At 57.6% G+C, this 21,503-nt stretch overlaps 1 protein-coding gene across 1 annotated transcript in view; it reads right to left on the minus strand.

Annotated features, from left to right (window-relative positions):
- Window positions 1-21,503, minus strand: part of LOC139251259 (uncharacterized) — a 94,412-nt gene that overhangs the window by 66,067 nt on the left and 6,842 nt on the right. Inside the window, exon 4 of the mRNA XM_070873229.1 lies at window positions 13,039-13,084. Within this exon, the coding sequence (XP_070729330.1) occupies window positions 13,039-13,084 (46 nt within the window). The remainder of the gene's footprint in view (window positions 1-13,038; window positions 13,085-21,503) is intronic.

Raw genomic sequence — 21,503 nt, forward strand, 5'->3', positions numbered from 1 at the left:
TGAGTGGGACTGGGTGTGAGTTAGGACACGGGGCAGTGAGCACAGGGGGTGATAGGTGAGTAGGACTGGGTGCGAGTTAGGACACGGGACAGTGAGCACAGTGGGTGATAGGTGAGTGGGACTGGGTGTGAGTTAGGACACGGGGCAGTGAGCACAGCGGGTGATGGGTGAGCGGGACTGGGTGCGAGTTAGGACACGGGGTCAGTGAGCACAGGGGGTGATGGGTGAGTGGGACTCGGTGTGAGTTAGGATACGGGGCATTGAGCACAGGGGGTCATGTGTGAGCGGGACTGGGTGTGAGTTAGGACATGGGGCAGCGAGCACAGTGGGTGATGGGTGAGTGGGACTGGGTGTGAGTTAGGACACGGGGCAGTGAGCACAGGGGGTGATGGGTGAGTGGGACTGGGTGTGAGTTAGGACACGGGGGCAGTGAGCACAGAGGGTGATGGGTGAGTGGGACTGGGTGTGAGTTAGGACACGGGGTCAGTGAGCACAGGGGGTGATGGGTGAGTGGGACTGGGTGCGAGTTAGGACACGGGGCAGTGAGCACAGTGGGTGATAGGTGAGTGGGACTGGGTGCGAGTTAGGACACGGGACAGTGAGCACAGTGGGTGATAGGTGAGTGGGACTGGGTGTGAGTTAGGACACGGGGTCAGTGAGCACATGGGGTGATGGGTGAGTGGGACTCGGTGTGAGTTAGGATACGGGGCATTGAGCACAGGGGGTCATGGGTGAGCGGGACTGGGTGTGAGTTAGGACACGGGGCAGTGAGCACAGGGGGTGATGGGTGAGTGGGACTGGGTGTGAGTTAGGACACGGGGTCAGTGAGCACAGGGGGTGATGGGTGAGTGGGACTCGGTGTGAGTTAGGACACGGGGCACAGGGGGTGATGGGTGAATGGGACTGGGTGTGAGTTAGGACACGGGGTCAGTGAGCACAGGGGGTGATGTGTGAGTGGGACTGGGTGTGAGTTAGGACACGGCGTAGTCAGCACAGGGGGTGATGGGTGAGTGTGACTGGGTGTGAGTTAGGACACGGGGTAGTGAGCACAGGGGGTGATGGGTGAGTGGGACTCGGTGCGAGTTAGGACACGGGGCCGCGAGCACAGGGGGTGATGTGTGCATGGGACTGGATGCGAGTTAGGACACGGGACAGTGAGCACAGGGGGTGATGGGTGAATGGGACTGGGTGCGAGTTAGGACACGGGGCATTGAGCACAGGGTGTGATGGGTGAGTGGGACTGGGTGCGAGTTAGGACACGGGTCAGTGAGCACAGGGGGTGATGGGTGAATGGGACTGGGTGCGAGTTAGGACACGGGGCATTGAGCACAGGGTGTGATGGGTGAGTGGGACTGGGTGCGAGTTAGGACATGGGGCAGTGAGCACAGGGGGTGATAGGTGAGTGGGACTGGGTGTGAGTTAGGATACGGGGTCAGTGAGCACAGCGTGTGATGGGTGAGTGGGACTGGGTGTGAGTTAGGACACGGGTCAGTGAGCACAGGGGGTGATGGGTGAATGGGACTGGGTGCGAGTTAGGACACGGGGCAGTGAGCACAGGGGGTGATGGGTGAGTGGGACTCGGTGTGAGTTAGGACACGGGGCAGTGAGCACAGCGGGTGATGGGTGAATGGGACTGGGTGCGAGTTAGACACGGGGTAGTGAGCACAGGGGGTGATGGGTGAGTGGGACTGGGTGTGAGTTAGGACACGGGACAGTGAGCGCAGGGGGTGATGGGTGAGTGGGACTGAGTGTGAGTTAGGACACGGGGCAGTGAGCACAGGGGGTGATAGGTGAGTGGGACTGGGTGTGAGTTAGGACACGGTGTAGTGAGCACAGGGGGTGATGGGTGAGTGGGACTGGGTGTGAGTTAGGGCACGGGGCAGCGAGGACAGGGGGTGATGGGTGAGTGGGACTGGGTGTGAGTTAGGACACGGGGTAGTGAGCACAGGGGGTGATGGGTGAGTGGGACTGGGTGTGAGTTAGGACACGGCGCAGCGAGGACAGGGGGTGATGGGTGAGTGGGACTGGGTGCGAGTTAGGACACGGGGCAGTGAGCACAGAGGGTGATGGCTGAGTGGGACTGGGTGTGAGTTAGGACATGGGGCAGCGAGCACAGCGGGTGATGGGTGAGTGGGACTGGGTGTGAGTTAGGACACGGGGTCAGTGAGCACATGGGGTGATGGGTGATTGGGACTCGGTGCGAGTTAGGACATGGGGCAGTGAGCACTGGGGGTGATAGGTGAGTGGGACTCGGTGCGAGTTAAGACACGGGGTCAGTGAGCACAGGAGATGATGGGTGAGTGGGACTCGGTGTGAGTTCGGATACGGGGCATTGAGCACAGGGGGTCATGGGTGAGCGGGACTGGGTGTGAGTTAGGACACGGGGCAGTGAGCACAGGGGGTGATGGGTGAGTGGGACTGGGTGTGAGTTAGGACACGGGGCAGTGAGCACAGGGGGTGATGGGTGAGTGGGACTGGGTGTGAGTTAGGACACGGGGCAGTGAGCACAGGGGGTGATGGGTGAATGGGACTGGGTGCGAGTTAGGAAATGGGGCAGTGAGCACAGCGGGTGATGGGTGAGTGGGACTGGGTGTGAGTTAGGACACGGAGCAGCGAGCACAGGGGGTGATGGGTGAGTGGGACTCGGTGCGAGTTAGGACACGGGGTCAGTGAGCACAGGGGGTGATGGGTGAGTGGGACTGGGTGCGAGTTAGGACACGGGGCAGTGAGCACAGGGGGTGATGGGTGAGTGGGACTGGGTGTGAGTTCGGACACGGGGCAGTGAGCACAGGGGGTGATGGTTGAGCGGGACTCGGGGCGAGTTAGGACACGGGGGCAGTGAGCACAGGGGGTGATGGGTGAGTGGGACTGGGTGCGAGTTAGGACACGGGGCAGTGAGCACAGTGGGTGATAGGTGAGTGGGACTGGGTGCGAGTTAGGACACGGGGCAGTGAGCACAGTGGGTGATAGGTGAGTGGGACTGGGTGTGAGTTAGGACACGGGGTCAGTGAGCACATGGGGTGATAGGTGAGTGGGACTGGGTGTGAGTTAGGACACGGGGTCAGTGAGCACATGGGGTGATGGGTGAGTGGGACTCGGTGTGAGTTAGGATACGGGGCATTGAGCACAGGGGGTCATGGGTGAGCGGGACTGGGTGTGAGTTAGGACACGGGGCAGTGAGCACAGGGGGTGATGGGTGAGTGGGACTGGGTGTGAGTTAGGACACGGGGCAGTGAGCACAGGGGGTGATGGGTGAGTGGGACTCGGTGTGAGTTAGGACACGGGGCAGTGAGCACAGGGGGTGATGGGTGAATGGGACTGGGTGCGAGTTAGGACATGGGGCAGTGAGCACAGCGGGTGATGGGTGAGTGGGACTGGGTGTGAGTTAGGACACGGGGCAGTGAGCACAGGGGGTGATGGGTGAGTGGGACTGGGTGCGAGTTAGGACACGGGTCAGTGAGCACAGGGGGTGATGGGTGAGTGGGACTCGGTGTGAGTTAGGACACGGGGCACAGGGGGTGATGGGTGAATGGGACTGGGTGTGAGTTAGGACACGGGGCAGTGAGCACAGGGGGTGATGGGTGAGTGGGACTGGGTGCGAGTTAGGACACGGGACAGTGAGCACAGGGTGTGATCGGTGAGTGGGACTGGGTGTGAGTTAGGACACGGGGTCAGTGAGCACAGGGGGTGATGTGTGAGTGGGACTGGGTGTGAGTTAGGACACGGGGTAGTCAGCACAGGGGGTGATGGGTGAGTGGGACTGGGTGTGAGTTAGGACACGGGGTCGTGAGCACAGGGGGTGATGGGTGAGTGGGACTGGGTGTGAGTTAGGACACGGGGCAGCGAGCACAGGGGGTGATGGGTGAGTGGGACTCGGTGCGAGTTAGGACACGGGGCAGCGAGCACAGGGGGTGATGTGTGAATGGGACTGGATGCGAGTTAGGATACGGGGCAGTGAGCACAGGCGGTGATAGGTGAATGGGACTGGGTACGAGTTAGGACACGGGACAGTGAGCACAGGGGGTGATGGGTGAATGGGACTGGGTGTGAGTTAGGACACGGGACAGTGAGCAAAGGCGGTGATAGGTGAATGGGACTGGGTGCGAGTTAGGACACGGGGCATTGAGGACAGGGTGTGATGGGTGAGTGGGACTGGGTGTGAGTTAGGACACGGGGCAGCGAGCACAGCGGGTGATGGGTGAGTGGCACTGGGTGTGAGTTAGGACACGGGTCAGTGAGCACAGGGGGTGATGGGTGAATGGGACTGGGTGCGAGTTAGGACACGAGGCAGTGAGCACAGGGGGTGATGGGTGAGTGGGACTGGGTGTGAGTTAGGACACGGGTCAGTGAGCACAGGGGGTGATGGGTGAATGGGACTGGGTGCGAGTTAGGACACGGGGCATTGAGCACAGCGGGTGATAGGTGAGTGGGACCGGGTGTGAGTTAGGACACGGGTCAGTGAGCACAGGGGGTGATGGGTGAGTGGGACTGGGTGTGAGTTAGGACACGGGTCAGTGAGCACAGCGGGTGATGGGTGAATGGGACTGGGTGCGAGTTAGGACACGGGGTAGTGAGCACAGGGGGTGATGGGTGAGTGGGACTGGGTGTGAGTTAGGACACGGGACAGTGAGCGCAGGGGGTGATGGGTGAGTGGGACTGAGTGTGAGTTAGGACACGGGGCAGTGAGCACAGGGGGTGATAGGTGAGTGGGACTGGGTGTGAGTTAGGACACGGTGTAGTGAGCACAGGGGGTGATGGGTGAGTGGGACTGGGTGTGAGTTAGGGGACGGGGCAGCGAGGACAGGGGGTGATGGGTGAGTGGGACTGGGTGTGAGTTAGGACACGGGGTAGTGAGCACAGGGGGTGATGGGTGAGTGGGACTGGGTGTGAGTTAGGACACGGCGCAGCGAGGACAGGGGGTGATGGGTGAGTGGGACTGGGTGCGAGTTAGGACACGCGGCAGTGAGCACAGAGGGTGATGGCTGAGTGGGACTGGGTGTGAGTTAGGACATGGGGCAGCGAGCACAGCGCGTGATGGGTGAGTGGGACTGGGTGTGAGTTAGGACACGTGGTCAGTGAGCACAGGGGGTGATGGGTGAGTGGGACTCGGTGCGAGTTAGGACACGGGGTCAGTGAGCACAGGGGGTGATGGGTGAGTGGGACTCGGTGTGAGTTAGGATACGGGGCATTGAGCACAGGGGGTCATGGGTGAGCGGGACTGGGTGTGAGTTAGGACACGGGGCAGTGAGCACAGGGGGTGATGGGTGAGTGGGACTGGGTGTGAGTTAGGACACGGGGCAGTGAGCACAGGGGGTGATGGGTGAGTGGGACTGGGTGTGAGTTAGGACACGGGGCAGTGAGCACAGGGGGTGATGGGTGAATGGGACTGGGTGCGAGTTAGGACATGGGGCAGTGAGCACAGCGGGTGATAGGTGAGTGGGACTGGGTGTGAGTTAGGACACGGGGCAGCGAGCACAGGGGGTGATGGGTGAGTGGGACTCGGTGCGAGTTAGGACACGGGGTCAGTGAGCACAGGGGGTGATGGGTGAGTGGGACTGGGTGCGAGTTAGGACACGGGGCAGTGAGCACAGGGGGTGATGGGTGAGTGGGACTGGGTGTGAGTTAGGACACGGGGCAGTGAGCACAGGGGGTGATGGTTGAGCGGGACTCGGGGCGAGTTAGGACACGGGGGCAGTGAGCACAGGGGGTGATGGGTGAGTGGGACTGGGTGCGAGTTAGGACACGGGGCAGCGAGCACAGGGGGTGATGTGTGAATGGGACTGGGTGTGAGTTAGGACACGGGGCAGCGAGCACAGGGGGTGATATGTGAATGGGACTGGGTGTGAGTTAGGACACGGGGTCAGTGAGCACATGGGGTGATGGGTGAGTGGGACTCGGTGTGAGTTAGGATACGGGGCATTGAGCACAGGGGGTCATGGGTGAGCGGGACTGGGTGTGAGTTAGGACACGGGGCAGTGAGCACAGGGGGTGATGGGTGAGTGGGACTGGGTGTGAGTTAGGACACGGGGCAGTGAGCACAGGGGGTGATGGGTGAGTGGGACTCGGTGTGAGTTAGGACACGGGGCAGTGAGCACAGGGGGTGATGGGTGAATGGGACTGGGTGCGAGTTAGGACATGGGGCAGTGAACACAGGGGGTGATGGGTGAGTGGGACTGGGTGTGAGTTAGGACACGGGGCAGTGAGCACAGGGGGTGATGGGTGAGTGGGACTGGGTGCGAGTTAGGACACGGGTCAGTGAGCACAGGGGGTGATGGGTGAGTGGGACTCGGTGTGAGTTAGGACACGGGGCACAGGGGGTGATGGGTGAATGGGACTGGGTGTGAGTTAGGACACGGGGCAGTGAGCACAGGGGGTGATGGGTGAGTGGGACTGGGTGCGAGTTAGGACACGGGACAGTGAGCACAGGGTGTGATCGGTGAGTGGGACTGGGTGTGAGTTAGGACACGGGGTCAGTGAGCACAGGGGGTGATGTGTGAGTGGGACTGGGTGTGAGTTAGGACACGGGGTAGTCAGCACAGGGGGTGATGGGTGAGTGGGACTGGGTGTGAGTTAGGACACGGGGCAGCGAGCACAGGGGGTGATGGGTGAGTGGGACTCGGTGCGAGTTAGGACACGGGGCAGCGAGCACAGGGGGTGATGGGTGAGTGGGACTGGATGCGAGTTAGGATACGGGGCAGTGAGCACAGGCGGTGATAGGTGAATGGGACTAGGTGCGAGTTAGGACACGGGACAGTGAGCACAGGGGGTGATGGGTGAATGGGACTGGGTGCGAGTTAGGACACGGGGCATTGAGCACAGGGTGTGATGGGTGAGTGGGACTGGGTGTGAGTTAGGACACGGGGCACAGGGGGTGATGGGTGAGTGGGACTGGGTGTGAGTTAGGACACGGGGTCAGTGTGCACAGGGGGTGATGGGTGAGTGGGACTGGGTGTGAGTTAGGACACGGGGGCAGTGAGCACAGGGGGTGATCGGTGAGTGGGACTGGGTGCGAGTTAGGACACGGGGCAGTGAGCACAGCGGGTGATGGGTGAGTGGGACTGGGTGTGATTTAGGACATGGGGCAGCGAGCACAGCGGGTGATGGGTGAGTGGCACTGGGTGTGAGTTAGGACACGGGTCAGTGAGCACAGGGGGTGATGGGTGAGTGGGACTGGGTGTGAGTTAGGACACGAGGCAGTGAGCACAGCGGGTGATAGGTGAGTGGGACTGGGTGTGAGTTAGGACACGGGTCAGTGAGCACAGGGGGTGATGGGTGAATGGGACTGGGTGCGAGTTAGGACACGGGGCATTGAGCACAGGGTGTGATGGGTGAGTGGGACTGGGTGCGAGTTAGGACATGGGGCAGTGAGCACAGGGGGTGATAGGTGAGTGGGACTGGGTGTGAGTTAGGATACGGGGTCAGTGAGCACAGCGTGTGATGGGTGAGTGGGACTGGGTGTGAGTTAGGACACGGGTCAGTGAGCACAGGGGGTGATGGGTGAATGGGACTGGGTGCGAGTTAGGACACGGGGCAGTGAGCACAGGGGGTGATGGGTGAGTGGGACTCGGTGTGAGTTAGGACACGGGGCAGTGAGCACAGGGGGTGATAGGTGAGTGGGACTGGGTGTGAGTTAGGACACGGGTCAGTGAGCACAGCGGGTGATGGGTGAATGGGACTGGGTGCGAGTTAGGACACGGGGTAGTGAGCACAGGGGGTGATGGGTGAGTGGGACTGGGTGTGAGTTAGGACACGGGACAGTGAGCGCAGGGGGTGATGGGTGAGTGGGACTGAGTGTGAGTTAGGACACGGGGCAGTGAGCACAGGGGGTGATAGGAGAGTGGGACTGGGTGTGAGTTAGGACACGGTGTAGTGAGCCCAGGGGGTGATGGGTGAGTGGGACTGGGTGTGAGTTAGGGGACGGGGCAGCGAGGACAGGGGGTGATGGGTGAGTGGGACTGGGTGTGAGTTAGGACACGGGGTAGTGAGCACAGGGGGTGATGGGTGAGTGGGACTGGGTGTGAGTTAGGACACGGCGCACCGAGGACAGGGGGTGATGGGTGAGTGGGACTGGGTGCGAGTTAGGACACGGGGCAGTGAGCACAGAGGGTGATGGCTGAGTGGGACTGGGTGTGAGTTAGGACATGGGGCAGCGAGCACAGCGGGTGATGGGTGAGTGGGACTGGGTGTGAGTTAGGACACGGGGCAGTGAGCACAGGGGGTGATGGGTGAGTGGGACTGGGTGTGAGTTAGGACACGGGGTCAGTGAGCACATGGGGTGATGGGTGAGTGGGACTCGGTGCGAGTTAGGACATGGGGCAGTGAGCACTGGGGGTGATAGGTGAGTGGGACTCGGTGCGAGTTAGGACACGGGGTCAGTGAGCACAGGGGGTGATGGGTGAGTGGGACTCGGTGTGAGTTAGGATACGGGGCATTGAGCACAGGGGGTCATGGGTGAGCGGGACTGGGTGTGAGTTAGGACACGGGGCAGTGAGCACAGGGGGTGATGGGTGAGTGGGACTGGGTGTGAGTTAGGACACGGGGCAGTGAGCACAGGGGGTGATGGGTGAGTGGGACTGGGTGTGAGTTAGGACACGGGGCAGTGAGCACAGGGGGTGATGGGTGAATGGGACTGGGTGCGAGTTAGGACATGGGGCAGTGAGCACAGCGGGTGATGGGTGAGTGGGACTGGGTGTGAGTTAGGACACGGGGCAGCGAGCACAGGGGGTGATGGGTGAGTGGGACTCGGTGCGAGTTAGGACACGGGGTCAGTGAGCACAGGGGGTGATGGGTGAGTGGGACTGGGTGCGAGTTAGGACACGGGGCACAGGGGGTGATGGGTGAGTGGGACTCGGTGTGAGTTAGGACACGGGGCACAGGGGGTGATGGGTGAATGGGACTGGGTGTGAGTTAGGACACGGGGCAGTGAGCACAGGGGGTGATGGGTGAGTGGGACTGGGTGCGAGTTAGGACACGGAACAGTGAGCACAGGGTGTGATCGGTGTGTGGGACTGGGTGTGAGTTAGGACACGGGGTCAGTGAGCACAGGGGGTGATGTGTGAGTGGGACTGGGTGTGAGTTAGGACACGGGGCAGTGAGCACAGCGGGTGATGGGTGAGTGGGACTGGGTGTGAGTTAGGACACGGTTCAGTGAGCACAGGGGGTGATGTGTGAGTGGGACTGGGTGTGAGTTAGGACACGGGGCAGTGAGCACAGCGGGTGATGGGTGAGCTGGACTGGGTGTGAGTTAGGACACGGTTCAGTGAGCACAGGGGGTGATGGGTGAGTGGGACTGGGTGTGAGTTAGGACACGGGGTAGTCAGCACAGGGGGTGATGGGTGTGTGGGACTGGGTGTGAGTTAGGACACGGGGTCGTGAGCACAGGGGGTGATGGGTGAGTGGGACTGGGTGTGAGTTAGGACACGGGGCAGCGAGCACAGGGGGTGATGGGTGAGTGGGACTCGGTGCGAGTTAGGACACGGGGCAGCGAGCACAGGGGGTGATGTGTGAATGGGACTGGATGCGAGTTAGGATACGGGGCAGTGAGCACAGGCGGTGATAGGTGAATGGGACTGGGTGCGAGTTAGGACACGGGACAGTGAGCACAGGGGGTGATGGGTGAATGGGACTGGGTGCGAGTTAGGACACGGGGCATTGAGCACAGGGTGTGATGGGTGAGTGGGACTGGGTGTGAGTTAGGACACGGGGCACAAGGGGTGATGGGTGAGTGGGACTGGGTGTGAGTTAGGACACGGGGTCAGTGAGCACAGGGGGTGATGGGTGAGTGGGACTGGGTGTGAGTTAGGACACGGGGGCAGTGAGCACAGGGGGTGATCGGTGAGTGGGACTGGGTGCGAGTTAGGACACGGGGCAGTGAGCACAGCGGGTGATGGGTGAGTGGGACTGGGTGTGATTTAGGACATGGGGCAGCGAGCACAGCGGGTGATGGGTGAGTGGCACTGGGTGTGAGTTAGGACACGGGTCAGTGAGCACAGGGGGTGATGGGTGAGTGGGACTGGGTGTGAGTTAGGACACGAGGCAGTGAGCACAGCGGGTGATAGGTGAGTGGGACTGGGTGTGAGTTAGGACACGGGTCAGTGAGCACAGGGGGTGATGGGTGAATGGGACTGGGTGCGAATTAGGACACGGGGCATTGAGCACAGGGTGTGATGGGTGAGTGGGACTGGGTGCGAGTTAGGACATGGGGCAGTGAGCACAGGGGGTGATAGGTGAGTGGGACTGGGTGTGAGTTAGGATACGGGGTCAGTGAGCACAGCGTGTGATCGGTGAGTGGGACTGGGTGTGAGTTAGGACACGGGTCAGTGAGCACAGGGGGTGATGGGTGAATGGGACTGGGTGCGAGTTAGGACACGGGGCAGTGAGCACAGGGGGTGATGGGTGAGTGGGACTCGGTGTGAGTTAGGACACGGGGCAGTGAGCACAGGGGGTGATAGGTGAGTGGGACTGGGTGTGAGTTAGGACACGGGTCAGTGAGCACAGCGGGTGATGGGTGAATGGGACTGGGTGCGAGTTAGGACACGGGGTAGTGAGCACAGGGGGTGATGGGTGAGTGGGACTGGGTGTGAGTTAGGACTCGGCGCACCGAGGACAGGGGGTGATGGGTGAGTGGGACTGGGTGCGAGTTAGGACACGGGGCAGTGAGCACAGAGGGTGATGGCTGAGTGGGACTGGGTGTGAGTTAGGACATGGGGCAGCGAGCACAGCGGGTGATGGGTGAGTGGGACTGGGTGTGAGTTAGGACACGGGGCAGTGAGCACAGGGGGTGATGGGTGAGTGGGACTGGGTGTGAGTTAGGACACGGGGTCAGTGAGCACATGGGGTGATGGGTGAGTGGGACTCGGTGCGAGTTAGGACATGGGGCAGTGAGCACTGGGGGTGATAGGTGAGTGGGACTCGGTGCGAGTTAGGACACGGGGTCAGTGAGCACAGGGGGTGATGGGTGAGTGGGACTCGGTGTGAGTTAGGATACGGGGCATTGAGCACAGGGGGTCATGGGTGAGCGGGACTGGGTGTGAGTTAGGACACGGGGCAGTGAGCACAGGGGGTGATGGGTGAGTGGGACTGGGTGTGAGTTAGGACACGGGGCAGTGAGCACAGGGGGTGATGGGTGAGTGGGACTGGGTGTGAGTTAGGACACGGGGCAGTGAGCACAGGGGGTGATGGGTGAATGGGACTGGGTGCGAGTTAGGACATGGGGCAGTGAGCACAGCGGGTGATGGGTGAGTGGGACTGGGTGTGAGTTAGGACACGGGGCAGCGAGCACAGGGGGTGATGGGTGAGTGGGACTCGGTGCGAGTTAGGACACGGGGTCAGTGAGCACAGGGGGTGATGGGTGAGTGGGACTGGGTGCGAGTTAGGACACGGGGCAGTGAGCACAGGGGGTGATGGGTGAGTGGGACTGGGTGTGAGTTAGGACACGGGGCAGTGAGCACAGGGGGTGATGGTTGAGCGGGACTCGGGGCGAGTTAGGACACGGGGGCAGTGAGCACAGGGGGTGATGGGTGAGTGGGACTGGGTGCGAGTTAGGACACGGGGCTGCGAGCACAGGGGGTGATGTGTGAATGGGACTGGGTGTGAGTTAGGACACGGGGCAGCGAGCACAGGGGGTGATGTGTGAATGGGACTCGGTGCGAGTTAGGACACGGGGTCAGTGAGCACAGGGGTTGATGGGTGAGTGGGACTCGGTGCGAGTTAGGACACGGGGTCAGTGAACACAGGGGGTGATGGGTGAGTGGGACTGGGTGTGGGTTAGGACACGGGGCAGTGAGCACAGGGGGTGATGGGTGAGTGGGACTGGGTGTGGGTTAGGACACGGGGCAGTGAGCACAGGGGGTGATGGGTGAATGGGACTGGGTGCGAGTTAGGAAACGGACAGTGAGCACAGGGGGTGATCGGTGTGTGGGACTGGGTGCGAGTTAGGACACGGGGCAGTGAGCACAGCGGGTGATGGGTGAGTGGGACTGGGTGCGAGTTAGGACACGGGGCAGTGAGCACAGGGGGTGATGGGTGAGTGGGACTGGGTGTGGGTTAGGACACGGAGCAGTGAGCACAGGGGGTGATGGGTGAATGGGACTGGGTGCGAGTTAGGAAACGGACAGTGAGCACAGGGGGTGATCGGTGAGTGGGACTGGGTGCGAGTTAGGACACGGGGTCAGTGAGCACAGGGGGTGATGGGTGAGTGGGACTGGGTGTGAGTTAGGACACGGGGTCAGTGAGCACAGGGGGTGATGGGTGAGTGGGACTCGGTGCGAGTTAGGGCACGGGGCAGCGAGGACAGGGGGTGATGGGTGAGTGGGACTGGGTGCGAGTTAGGACACGGGGCAGTGAGCACAGGGGGTGATGGCTGAGTGGGACTGGGTGTGAGTTAGGACACGGGGCAGTGAGCACAGGGGGTGATAGGTGAGTGGGACTGGGTGTGAGTTAGGACACGGGTTAGTGAGCACAGGGGGTGATGGGTGAATGGGACTGGGTGCGAGTTAGGACACGGGGCAGTGAGCACAGGGGGTGATGGGTGATTGGGACTGGGTGCGAGTTAGGACACGGGGCAGTGAGCACACGGGGTGATAGGTGAGTGGGACTGGGTGCGAGTTAGGACACGGGACAGTGAGCACAGTGGGTGATGGGTGAGTGGGACTGGGTGTGAGTTAGGACACGGGGTCAGTGAGCACAGGGGGTGATGGTTGAGCGGGACTGGGTATGAGTTAGGACACAGGGTCAGTGAGCACACGGGGTGATGGGTGAGTGGGACTGGGTGTGAGTTAGGACACGGGGCAGTGAGCACAGGGGGTGATGTGTGAGTGGGACTCGGTGCGAGTTAGGACACGGGGCAGTGAGCACAGGGGGTGATGGGTGAGTGGGACTCGGTGCGAGTTAGGACACGGGGGCAGTGAGCACAGGGGGTGATGGGTGAGTGGGATTGGGTGCGAGTTAGGACACGGGGGCAGCGGGGATTTGGACGAGCGGATGGTTACGGAGCGGGGAAGGTGGGAGGGTGGGCGGGAGAGCGTAATAAACTCTAACCTGAGAGTTGTATCAGGAGCAGGACCACGAACTGTATTGTGAGGATCTGTAATCAGAGACAAAAGGTTTCAGACACTTGCAACAGCGACACAGAGCTCTCCCCACCCTGGTGGATCCATGGGACAATTCCGTGGTGATCCTGGCATCTGAGAAACACACGTCACACAGGAGGATCCCAGTGGGCCCCTCGAGCCCGTGCTGTGCCGGCTCTGTGACAGAGCGACCCCAATCAGTCCCACTCCCCCCTGCCCTTTCCCCACAGCCCCGGCACATTTCCCCCTTCCAGTATTTACCCAATTCCCGGTTTGAAAGTCGCTATTGAACCTGCTCCGACCGAGCTTTCAGGCAGCGCGTTCCCAATCACAACAACTCGCTGCGTTAAAAACATTCTCCCCCATCTCCCCCTCTGGTTCCATCGCCGATTATCGTCAATCTGTGTCCCTCTGGTTACCCGCCCTCCTGCTCCCGGGGAACAGGTTCTCCTCATTGACTCGGTCACAACCCCTCGTGATTTTGAACACCTCGATCAAATCTCCCCTTTACAGCCCCTCCGACAGTGCGACACTCCCTCATTACAGCGGGACCTGGGGGTACTTGTGTATGAAACACAAAAGGTTAGTATGCAGGTACAGCAAGTGATCAGGAAGGCCAATGGTATCTTGGCCTTTATTGCAAAGGGGATGGAGTATAAAAGCAGGGAAGTCTTGCTACAGTTATACAGGGTATTGGTGAGGCCACACCTGGAGTACTGCGTGCAGTTTTGGTTTCCATATTTACGAAAGGATATACTTGCTTTGGAGGCAGTTCAGAGAAGGTTCACTCGGTTGATTCCGGGGATGAGGGGGTTGACTTATGAGGAAAGGTTGAGTAGGTTGGGCCTCTACTCATTGGAGTTCAGAAGAATGAGAGGTGATCTTATCGAAACGTATCAGATTATGAGGGGGCTCGACAAGGTGGATGCAGAGAGGATGTTTCCACTGATGGGGGAGACTAGAACTAGGGGGCATGGTCTTAGAATAAGGGGCCGCCCATTTAAAACTGAGATGAGGAGGAATTTCTTCTCTCAGAGGGTTGTAAATCTGTGGAATTCGCTGCCTCAGAGAGCTGTGGAAGCCGGGACATTGAATATATTTAAGACAGAGATAGACAGTTTCTTAACTGATAAGGGGATAAGGGGGCGGGCAGGGAAGTGGAGCTGAGTCCATGATCGGATCAGCCATGATGGTATTAAATGGCGGAGCAGGCTCGAGGGGCCGAATGGCGCACTCCTGCTCCTATTTCTGATGTTCTTATGTAAGAGATATTGTAATTTTACAGGGCCCTGGTGAGACCAGACCTGGAGTATTGTGCACAGTTTTGGTCTCCGTACCTAAGGAAGGATATACTTACCATTGAGGGAGTGCAGTGAAGGTTCACCAGACTGATTCCTTTGATCAGAGGGTTGTCCTATGAGGAGAGATTGTGTAGAATGGGCCGATATTCTCTGGAGTTTAGAAGAATGAGAGGCGATCCCATTGAAACACACCAGATTGTGAGGGGGCTTGACAGGGTAGATGCAGGGAGGGTGTTTCCCCCCCCTGGGCTGGGGAGTCTAGAACCAGGGGTCACACAGTCTCAGGATAAGGGGTCGGCCATTGAGGACTGAGATGAGGAGGAATTTCTTCACTCGGAGGGAGGTGAATCTGTGGAATTCTCTGCCCCAGAGGGCTGTGGGGGCTCAGTCGTTGAGTATAGTCAAGGCTGAGGTCGATAGATTTTTGGGATATTGAGGGAATCGAGGGATCGGGCGGGAAAGGGGAGTTGAGGTCAAAGATCAGTCGCGATCTGATTGAAAGGCGGAGCAGGCTCGAGGGGCCGAATGGCCGGCTCCTGCTCCTAATTCTTATGCGTTCTTACTTAAGAGAGAAAAGGCTTGTGGGGCCAAACTGAGATGGTGATGGGACACGTTAAGAAACACAAGATGAAGTCTCGATGGGGTGTGAACAGCAGGATCTTTACCAGCTGCCATGGGAAAGAGAGAAATAACAGGGGCGGAGAGGTCGGTGGGGATGGTTGTAAAAATAGGAGGAGATGTAACAATATGTGGGCAGAGGTTCTGGTCTAAGATTGTTGAGTCCAGAAGGCTGTAAAGTGCCCAAACGCAAGATGAGTTGCCATTGCTTCAAGGGTTCTTTGCTTAAGAATTCATAGCAACACATTCGCTATTAAGAACTAGTCGGTTTATTAGCAAAAGGTCACACGACATCTCCAAGTTTGCAGATGACACTTAGCTGGGTGGCGGTGTGAGCTGTGAGGAGGACGCTAAGAGGCTGCAGGGTGACTTGGACAGGTTAGGTGAGTGGGCAAATGCATGGCAGATGAAGTATAATGTGGATAAATGTGAGGTTATCCACTTTGGGGGCAAAAACAGGAAGGCAGAATATTATATGCATGGTGAGAGATTAGGAAAAGGGGAGGTGCAACAAGACCTGGGTGTCATGGTACATCAGTCATTGAAAGTTGGCATGCAGGTACAGCAGGCGGTGAAGAAGGCAAATGGTATCTTGGCCTTCATAGCGAGAGGATTTGAGTATAGGAGCAGGGAGGTCTTACTGCAGTTGTACAGGGCCTTAGTGAGGCCTCACCTGGAATATTGTGTTCAGTTTTGGTCTCCTAACCTGAGGAAGGACATTCTTGCTATTGAGGGAGTGCAGCGAAGGTTCACCAGACTGATTCCCGGGATAGCAGGACTGACATATGAAGAAAGACTGGATCGACTGGGCTTATATTCACTGGAATTTAGAAGAATGAGAGGGGATCTCATAGAAACATATAAAATTCTGACGGGACTGGACAGGTTAAATGCAGGAAGAATGTTCCCGATGTTGGGGAAGTCCAGAACCAGGGGTCACAGTCTCAGGATAAGGGGTAAGCCATTTAGGACCGAGATGAGGAGAAACTTCTTCACCCAGAGAATTATGAACCTGTGGAATTCTCTACCACAGAAAGTTGTTGGGGCCAGTTCGTTGGATATATTCAAAAGGGAGTTAGATGTGGCCCTTACGGCTAAAGGGATCAAGGGGTGTGGAGAGAAAGCAGGAATGGGGTACTGAGGGGAATGATCAGCCATGATCATATTGAATGGTGGTGCAGGCTCGAAGGGCCGAATGGCCTGCTCCTGCACCTATTGTCTATGTTTCTATGTTTCTATGACACATTATCGGTTCATGCACCAGGCTCACAACCACCGGCCCCATCGTGGATCTCCCGAACCCAACTGGATCGAAGTTTTATTGTGTCTTGTGAACATCACGTGACTGGCTAAGCCCCTCCCAACTCAGCAACTATTTTACGATGCACCTGTAAATCAAATGCCCCCTGGATCAACTTAAGATTCTGTTGCCGGGGGTGACGATGCACTCCAGTCCCTCCGGCGCCCACCCCTCGCGGAAGGTCGTGCGTTTACTGGTGGACACCGCGTGCTCCCATCTCCAGGGACACCCCGGCTTGGGTGTAACCGCGGAACACAGCTCCACAACTCTCCTGTCCTGTGAGCATATTCACAGGTGCAGACATCAGAAAATCCAATGGGGAATTCGGGAGACACTTCTTCGCCCCGGGGGTGGGGGCGGTGAGAATGTGGGACTCACTCCCACGGGGAGGGGTCGAGGCGAATAGTATCGAGGCATTTAAGGGGAGGCTGGACAAGTGTACGAGGGAGAAGGTAATAGAGCGATGTCGATGGAATTTGATGAGAAAAGACGGGAGCCATGAACTCATTGAATGGCGGTGCAGGCTAGAAGGGCCGAATAGCCTACTCCTGCACCGATTTTCTATGTTTCCATGACGGCACAGACTGGTTGAGCCGAACGGGCTGTTTCTGTGCCGTGTATCTGGTGTAATCTCTGGTTGTGTTGCTACAGGCCAGCAGTCTGATGTTCTCCGAGAAGCACATGTACCAGTCATCAGTAACAACCGCTGCAATAGTCCAGAGTGCTCTGGCAACCAGATCACCCCAAAGATGTTCTGCGCGGGCTACAGCGAAGGAGGGGTTGATGCCTGTCAGGTAAGGAGGTCCTGCCGTTCGAAGTGTCGGCTCCAACCTCTCGGATATCGTGTGTTGGTCTAGGGGAGATCGAGATCAACTCTCCAACTCTCTCTCTCACTGGGGTACGGGTCCCCCACACACTGACTCTCACTGGGGTACGGGTCCCACACACACTGACTCTCACTGGGGTACGGGTCCCACACACACTGACTCTCACTGGGGTACGGGTCCCACACACACTGACTCTCATTGGGGTACAGTCCCACACACACTGACTCTCACTGGGGTACGGGTCCCACACACACTGACTCTCACTGGGGTACGGGTCCCACACACACTGACTCTCATTGGGGTACAGTCCCACACACACTGACTCTCACTGGGGTACGGGTCCCACACACACTCACTCTCACTGGGGTACGGGTCCCACACACTGACTCTCACTGGGGTACGGGTCCCACACACACTGACTCTCACTGGGGTACAGTCCCACACACACTGACTCTCACTGGGGTACGGGTCCCACACACACTGACTCTCACTGGGGTACGGGTTCCACACACACTGACTCTCACTGGGGTATGGTCCCACACAAACTGACTCTCACTGGGGTACAGGTCCCACACACACTGACTCTCACTGGGGTACGGGTCCCACACACACTGACTCTCACTGGGGTACAGTCCCACACACACTGACTCTCACTGGGGTACGGGCCCCACACACACTGACTCTCACTGGGGTACGGGTCCCACACACACTGACTCTCACTGGGGTACAGTCCCACACACACTGACTCTCACTGGGGTACGGGCCCCACACACACTGACTCTCACTGGGGTACGGGTCGCACATACACTGACTCTCACTGGGGTCCAGTTCCACACACACTGACTCTCACTGGGGTACAGTCCCACACACACTGACTCTCACTGGGGTACAGTCCCACACACACTGACTCTCACTGGGGTACAGTCCCACACACACTGACTCTCACTGGGGTACAGTCCCACACACACTGACTCTCACTGGGGTACGGGTCCCACACACACTGACTCTCACTGGGGTACAGTCTCACACACACTGACTCTCACTGGGGTACAGTCCCACACACACTGACTCTCACTGGGGTACGGGTCCCACACACACTGACTCTCACTGGGGTACAGGTCCCACACACACTGACTCTCACTGGGGTACGGGTCCAACACACACTGACTCTCCCTGGGGTACAGGTCCCACACACACTGACTCTCACTGGGGCACAGGACCCACACACACTGACTCTCACTGGGGTACGGGTCCCACACACACTGACTCTCACTGGGTACAGTCCCACGCACACTGACTCTCACTGGGGTACAGGTCCCACACACACTGACTCTCACTGGGGTACGGGTCCCACACACACTGACTCTCACTGGGGTACGGGTCCCACAAACACTGACTCTCACTGGGGTACAGTCCCACACACACTGACTCTCACTGGGGTACGGGTCCCACACACACTGACTCTCACTGGGGTACGGTCCCACACACACTGACTCTCACTGGGGTACGGGTCCCACACACACTGACTCTCACTGGGGTACGGGTCCCACACACACTGACTCTCACTGGGGTACAGTCCCACACACACTGACTCTCACTGGGGTACAGTCCCACACACACTGACTCTCACTGGGGTACAGTCCCACACACACTGACTCTCACTGGGGTACAGTCCCACACACACTGACTCTCACTGGGGTACAGTCCCACACACACTGACTCTCACTGGGGTATGGGTCCCACACACACTGACTCTCACTGGGGTACAGTCCCACACACACTGACTCTCACTGGGGTACAGTCCCACACACACTGACTCTCACTCGGGTACGGGTCCCACACACACTGACTCTCACTGGGGTACGGGTCCCACACACACTGACTCTCACTGGGGTACAGTCCCACACACACTGACTCTCACTGGGGTAACTAACTATCAGGAAAGGCTGGGGCTCATTTCTCTCGAGAAGAGAAGGCTGAGGGGTGAGCTGATGGAGGTGTGTAGATTATGAAAGGGTTCGATAGGGTAGACGGAGAGAAGATGTTCCCACTTGTGGAGGGAGACCAGAACTCGGGGCCATCAATATACGACAGTCACTAATAAATCCAATGGGGAATTCAGGAGAAACTTCTTTACCCAGAGAGGGGTGAGAATGTGGGACTCGCTCCCACAGGGAGGGGTCGAGGCGAGGAGCAGAGATACATTTAAGGGTGTAGGGGAGGATGAAAACCCCCTCATTTTACCCAGAAGGAAAAGGGCTGTGGGATCAGTCTGTGCTGTGAATTGAAACCGATTGAAGGAAAACTTTGGGACACAAATGGAGACCCCTCCCCAGTGTTTGGACTCATAGGAAAGGGAATTTAATTTGGAACTATCTACCAGAAAGTTTGAAATCCTAAAGTGCACATGGAAGAAACTACGAACTTTAATTGAATTTGGGATTTTTTTAAAGGTCTGCAAGAAAAGGGGTGGGGTCAATATCAAAAGGGCCAGTTTGGACATTGGAACTAATCAAATTGTCTGGGAACTGTATACCCTCGAAACTTGCCCCTTGAAAACATTAAGCATTTAAACAATGCCACATACATATTCCAACACCTTTTTCATCAGGCATAGAAATATCTGGCTCAGGCCAGACTAGCACAATGGCTACAGGAGGCCAATGCAATCAACACCCACTCAAACCTTGAGTAGGTTAAGATCAGTGGGGGAAAAAACCTAAAAACCTCAAACTGCTGCATTTTTCAAAAATCAAAAGTCCACCAATGAGAAGAATCGACTTCAGCAGGAGAGGCGGACTGGATAATCTGGCTATAAAAAAGGGGTTTCTGACGTAGTGGTATTAGAGGAGTGATGATTTTCCCTGCCCTGGTGATTCAACAACCACAACCACAGGCCTCTCGACACTGAAGGTAAACCAGAGTCCGAAGACACCGAAGATAGAAGAAACAAACCACCAGACTGCGGAAGGCACAGTAGTGAGTATAACCTCTGGTCCCCAGAACTCCCAACTCAGTTAGGCCAGGAAAGGTGGGAGGTTGGGCATTGTACTGCTAAACTGGTGTAAAGATTTTCATTGTGTCCGTTTTAGTGGGATTTAGGGGGATTGTTTTGTTGGGGTATTGCTGTTTGTTGAGATGCACCTTGTCAAATAAATTGGAAGCCTAAAGTTCCTCTTGCAATCACCTTGTCTCAGTTCTATTGTATTACATCTCCTGATCGTGAGTCGTATGTCAGAACCGTGTAAGGGAAGCTAGGAGCGCCTCGAAAACGCTCAACTGTGTGTCACAGGCTCGGGAAGAAGGGGTTAGGAGTGTTTGACACTCACAGGTGCCTCACAGGCTAGGCATAAGCTGTGGGGACGCACGACTCTCAAAGCCCCCTTCATAAGCTGTGGACACAGTCTCTCCAGGGGTGCTCTTGCAGCACTCAGGGTACCTCACAGGTCAGACATAAGCTGTGAGGGCAGAAGGCCAGAGAGAGACACCCAAGGCACAACAACAACCCTGTGAAAACCCCTTACAGGGGGAAGCTGGATGAACACATGAGGGAGAAAGGATTAGAAGGATATGGTGATGGGGTGAGATGGAGAGGGGAGGGAGGGGGCTGGTGTGGGACATAAACCCCGGCACGGATTAAGAACATCAGAAATAGGAGCAGGAGTGGGCCATTCGGCCCCTCGAGCCTGCTCCGCCATTTAATACCATCATGGCTGATCCGATCACGGACTCAGCTCCACTTCCCCGCCCGCTCCCCATAACCCTTCACTCCCTTATCGCTCAAAAATCTGTCTATCTCCGTCTTAAATATATTCAATGTCCCGGCCTCCACAGCTCTCTGGGGCAGAGAATTCCACAGATTTACAACCCTCAGAGAGAAGAAATTCCTCCTCATCTCAGTTTTAAATGGGCGGCCCCTTATTCTAAGACCATGCCCCCTAGTTCTAGTCTCCCCCATCAGTGGGAACATCCTCTCTGCATCCACCTTGTCAAGCCCCCTCATAATCTGATACGTTTCGATAAGATCACCTCTCATTCTTCTGAATTCCAATGAGTAGAGGCCCAACCTCCTCAACCTTTCCTCATAAGTCAACCCCCCTCATCCCCGGAATCAACCGAGTGATCATAGAAACATAGACAATAGGTGCAGGAGCAGGCCATTTGGCCCTTCGAGCCTGCACCACCATTCAATATGATCATGGCTGATCATTCCCTCAGTACCCCATTCCTGCTTTCTCTCCATACCCCTTGATCCCTTTAGCCGTAAGGGTCATATCTAACTCCCTTTTGGGAATATATCCAACGAACTGGCCTCAACAACTCTCTGTGGTAGAGAATTCCACAGGTTCACAATTCTCTGGGTGAAGAAGTTTCTCCTCATCTCGGT

Source organism: Pristiophorus japonicus, unplaced genomic scaffold, assembly GCF_044704955.1.
Source record: "Pristiophorus japonicus isolate sPriJap1 unplaced genomic scaffold, sPriJap1.hap1 HAP1_SCAFFOLD_428, whole genome shotgun sequence".
Lineage (NCBI taxonomy): Eukaryota > Metazoa > Chordata > Chondrichthyes > Pristiophoridae > Pristiophorus > Pristiophorus japonicus.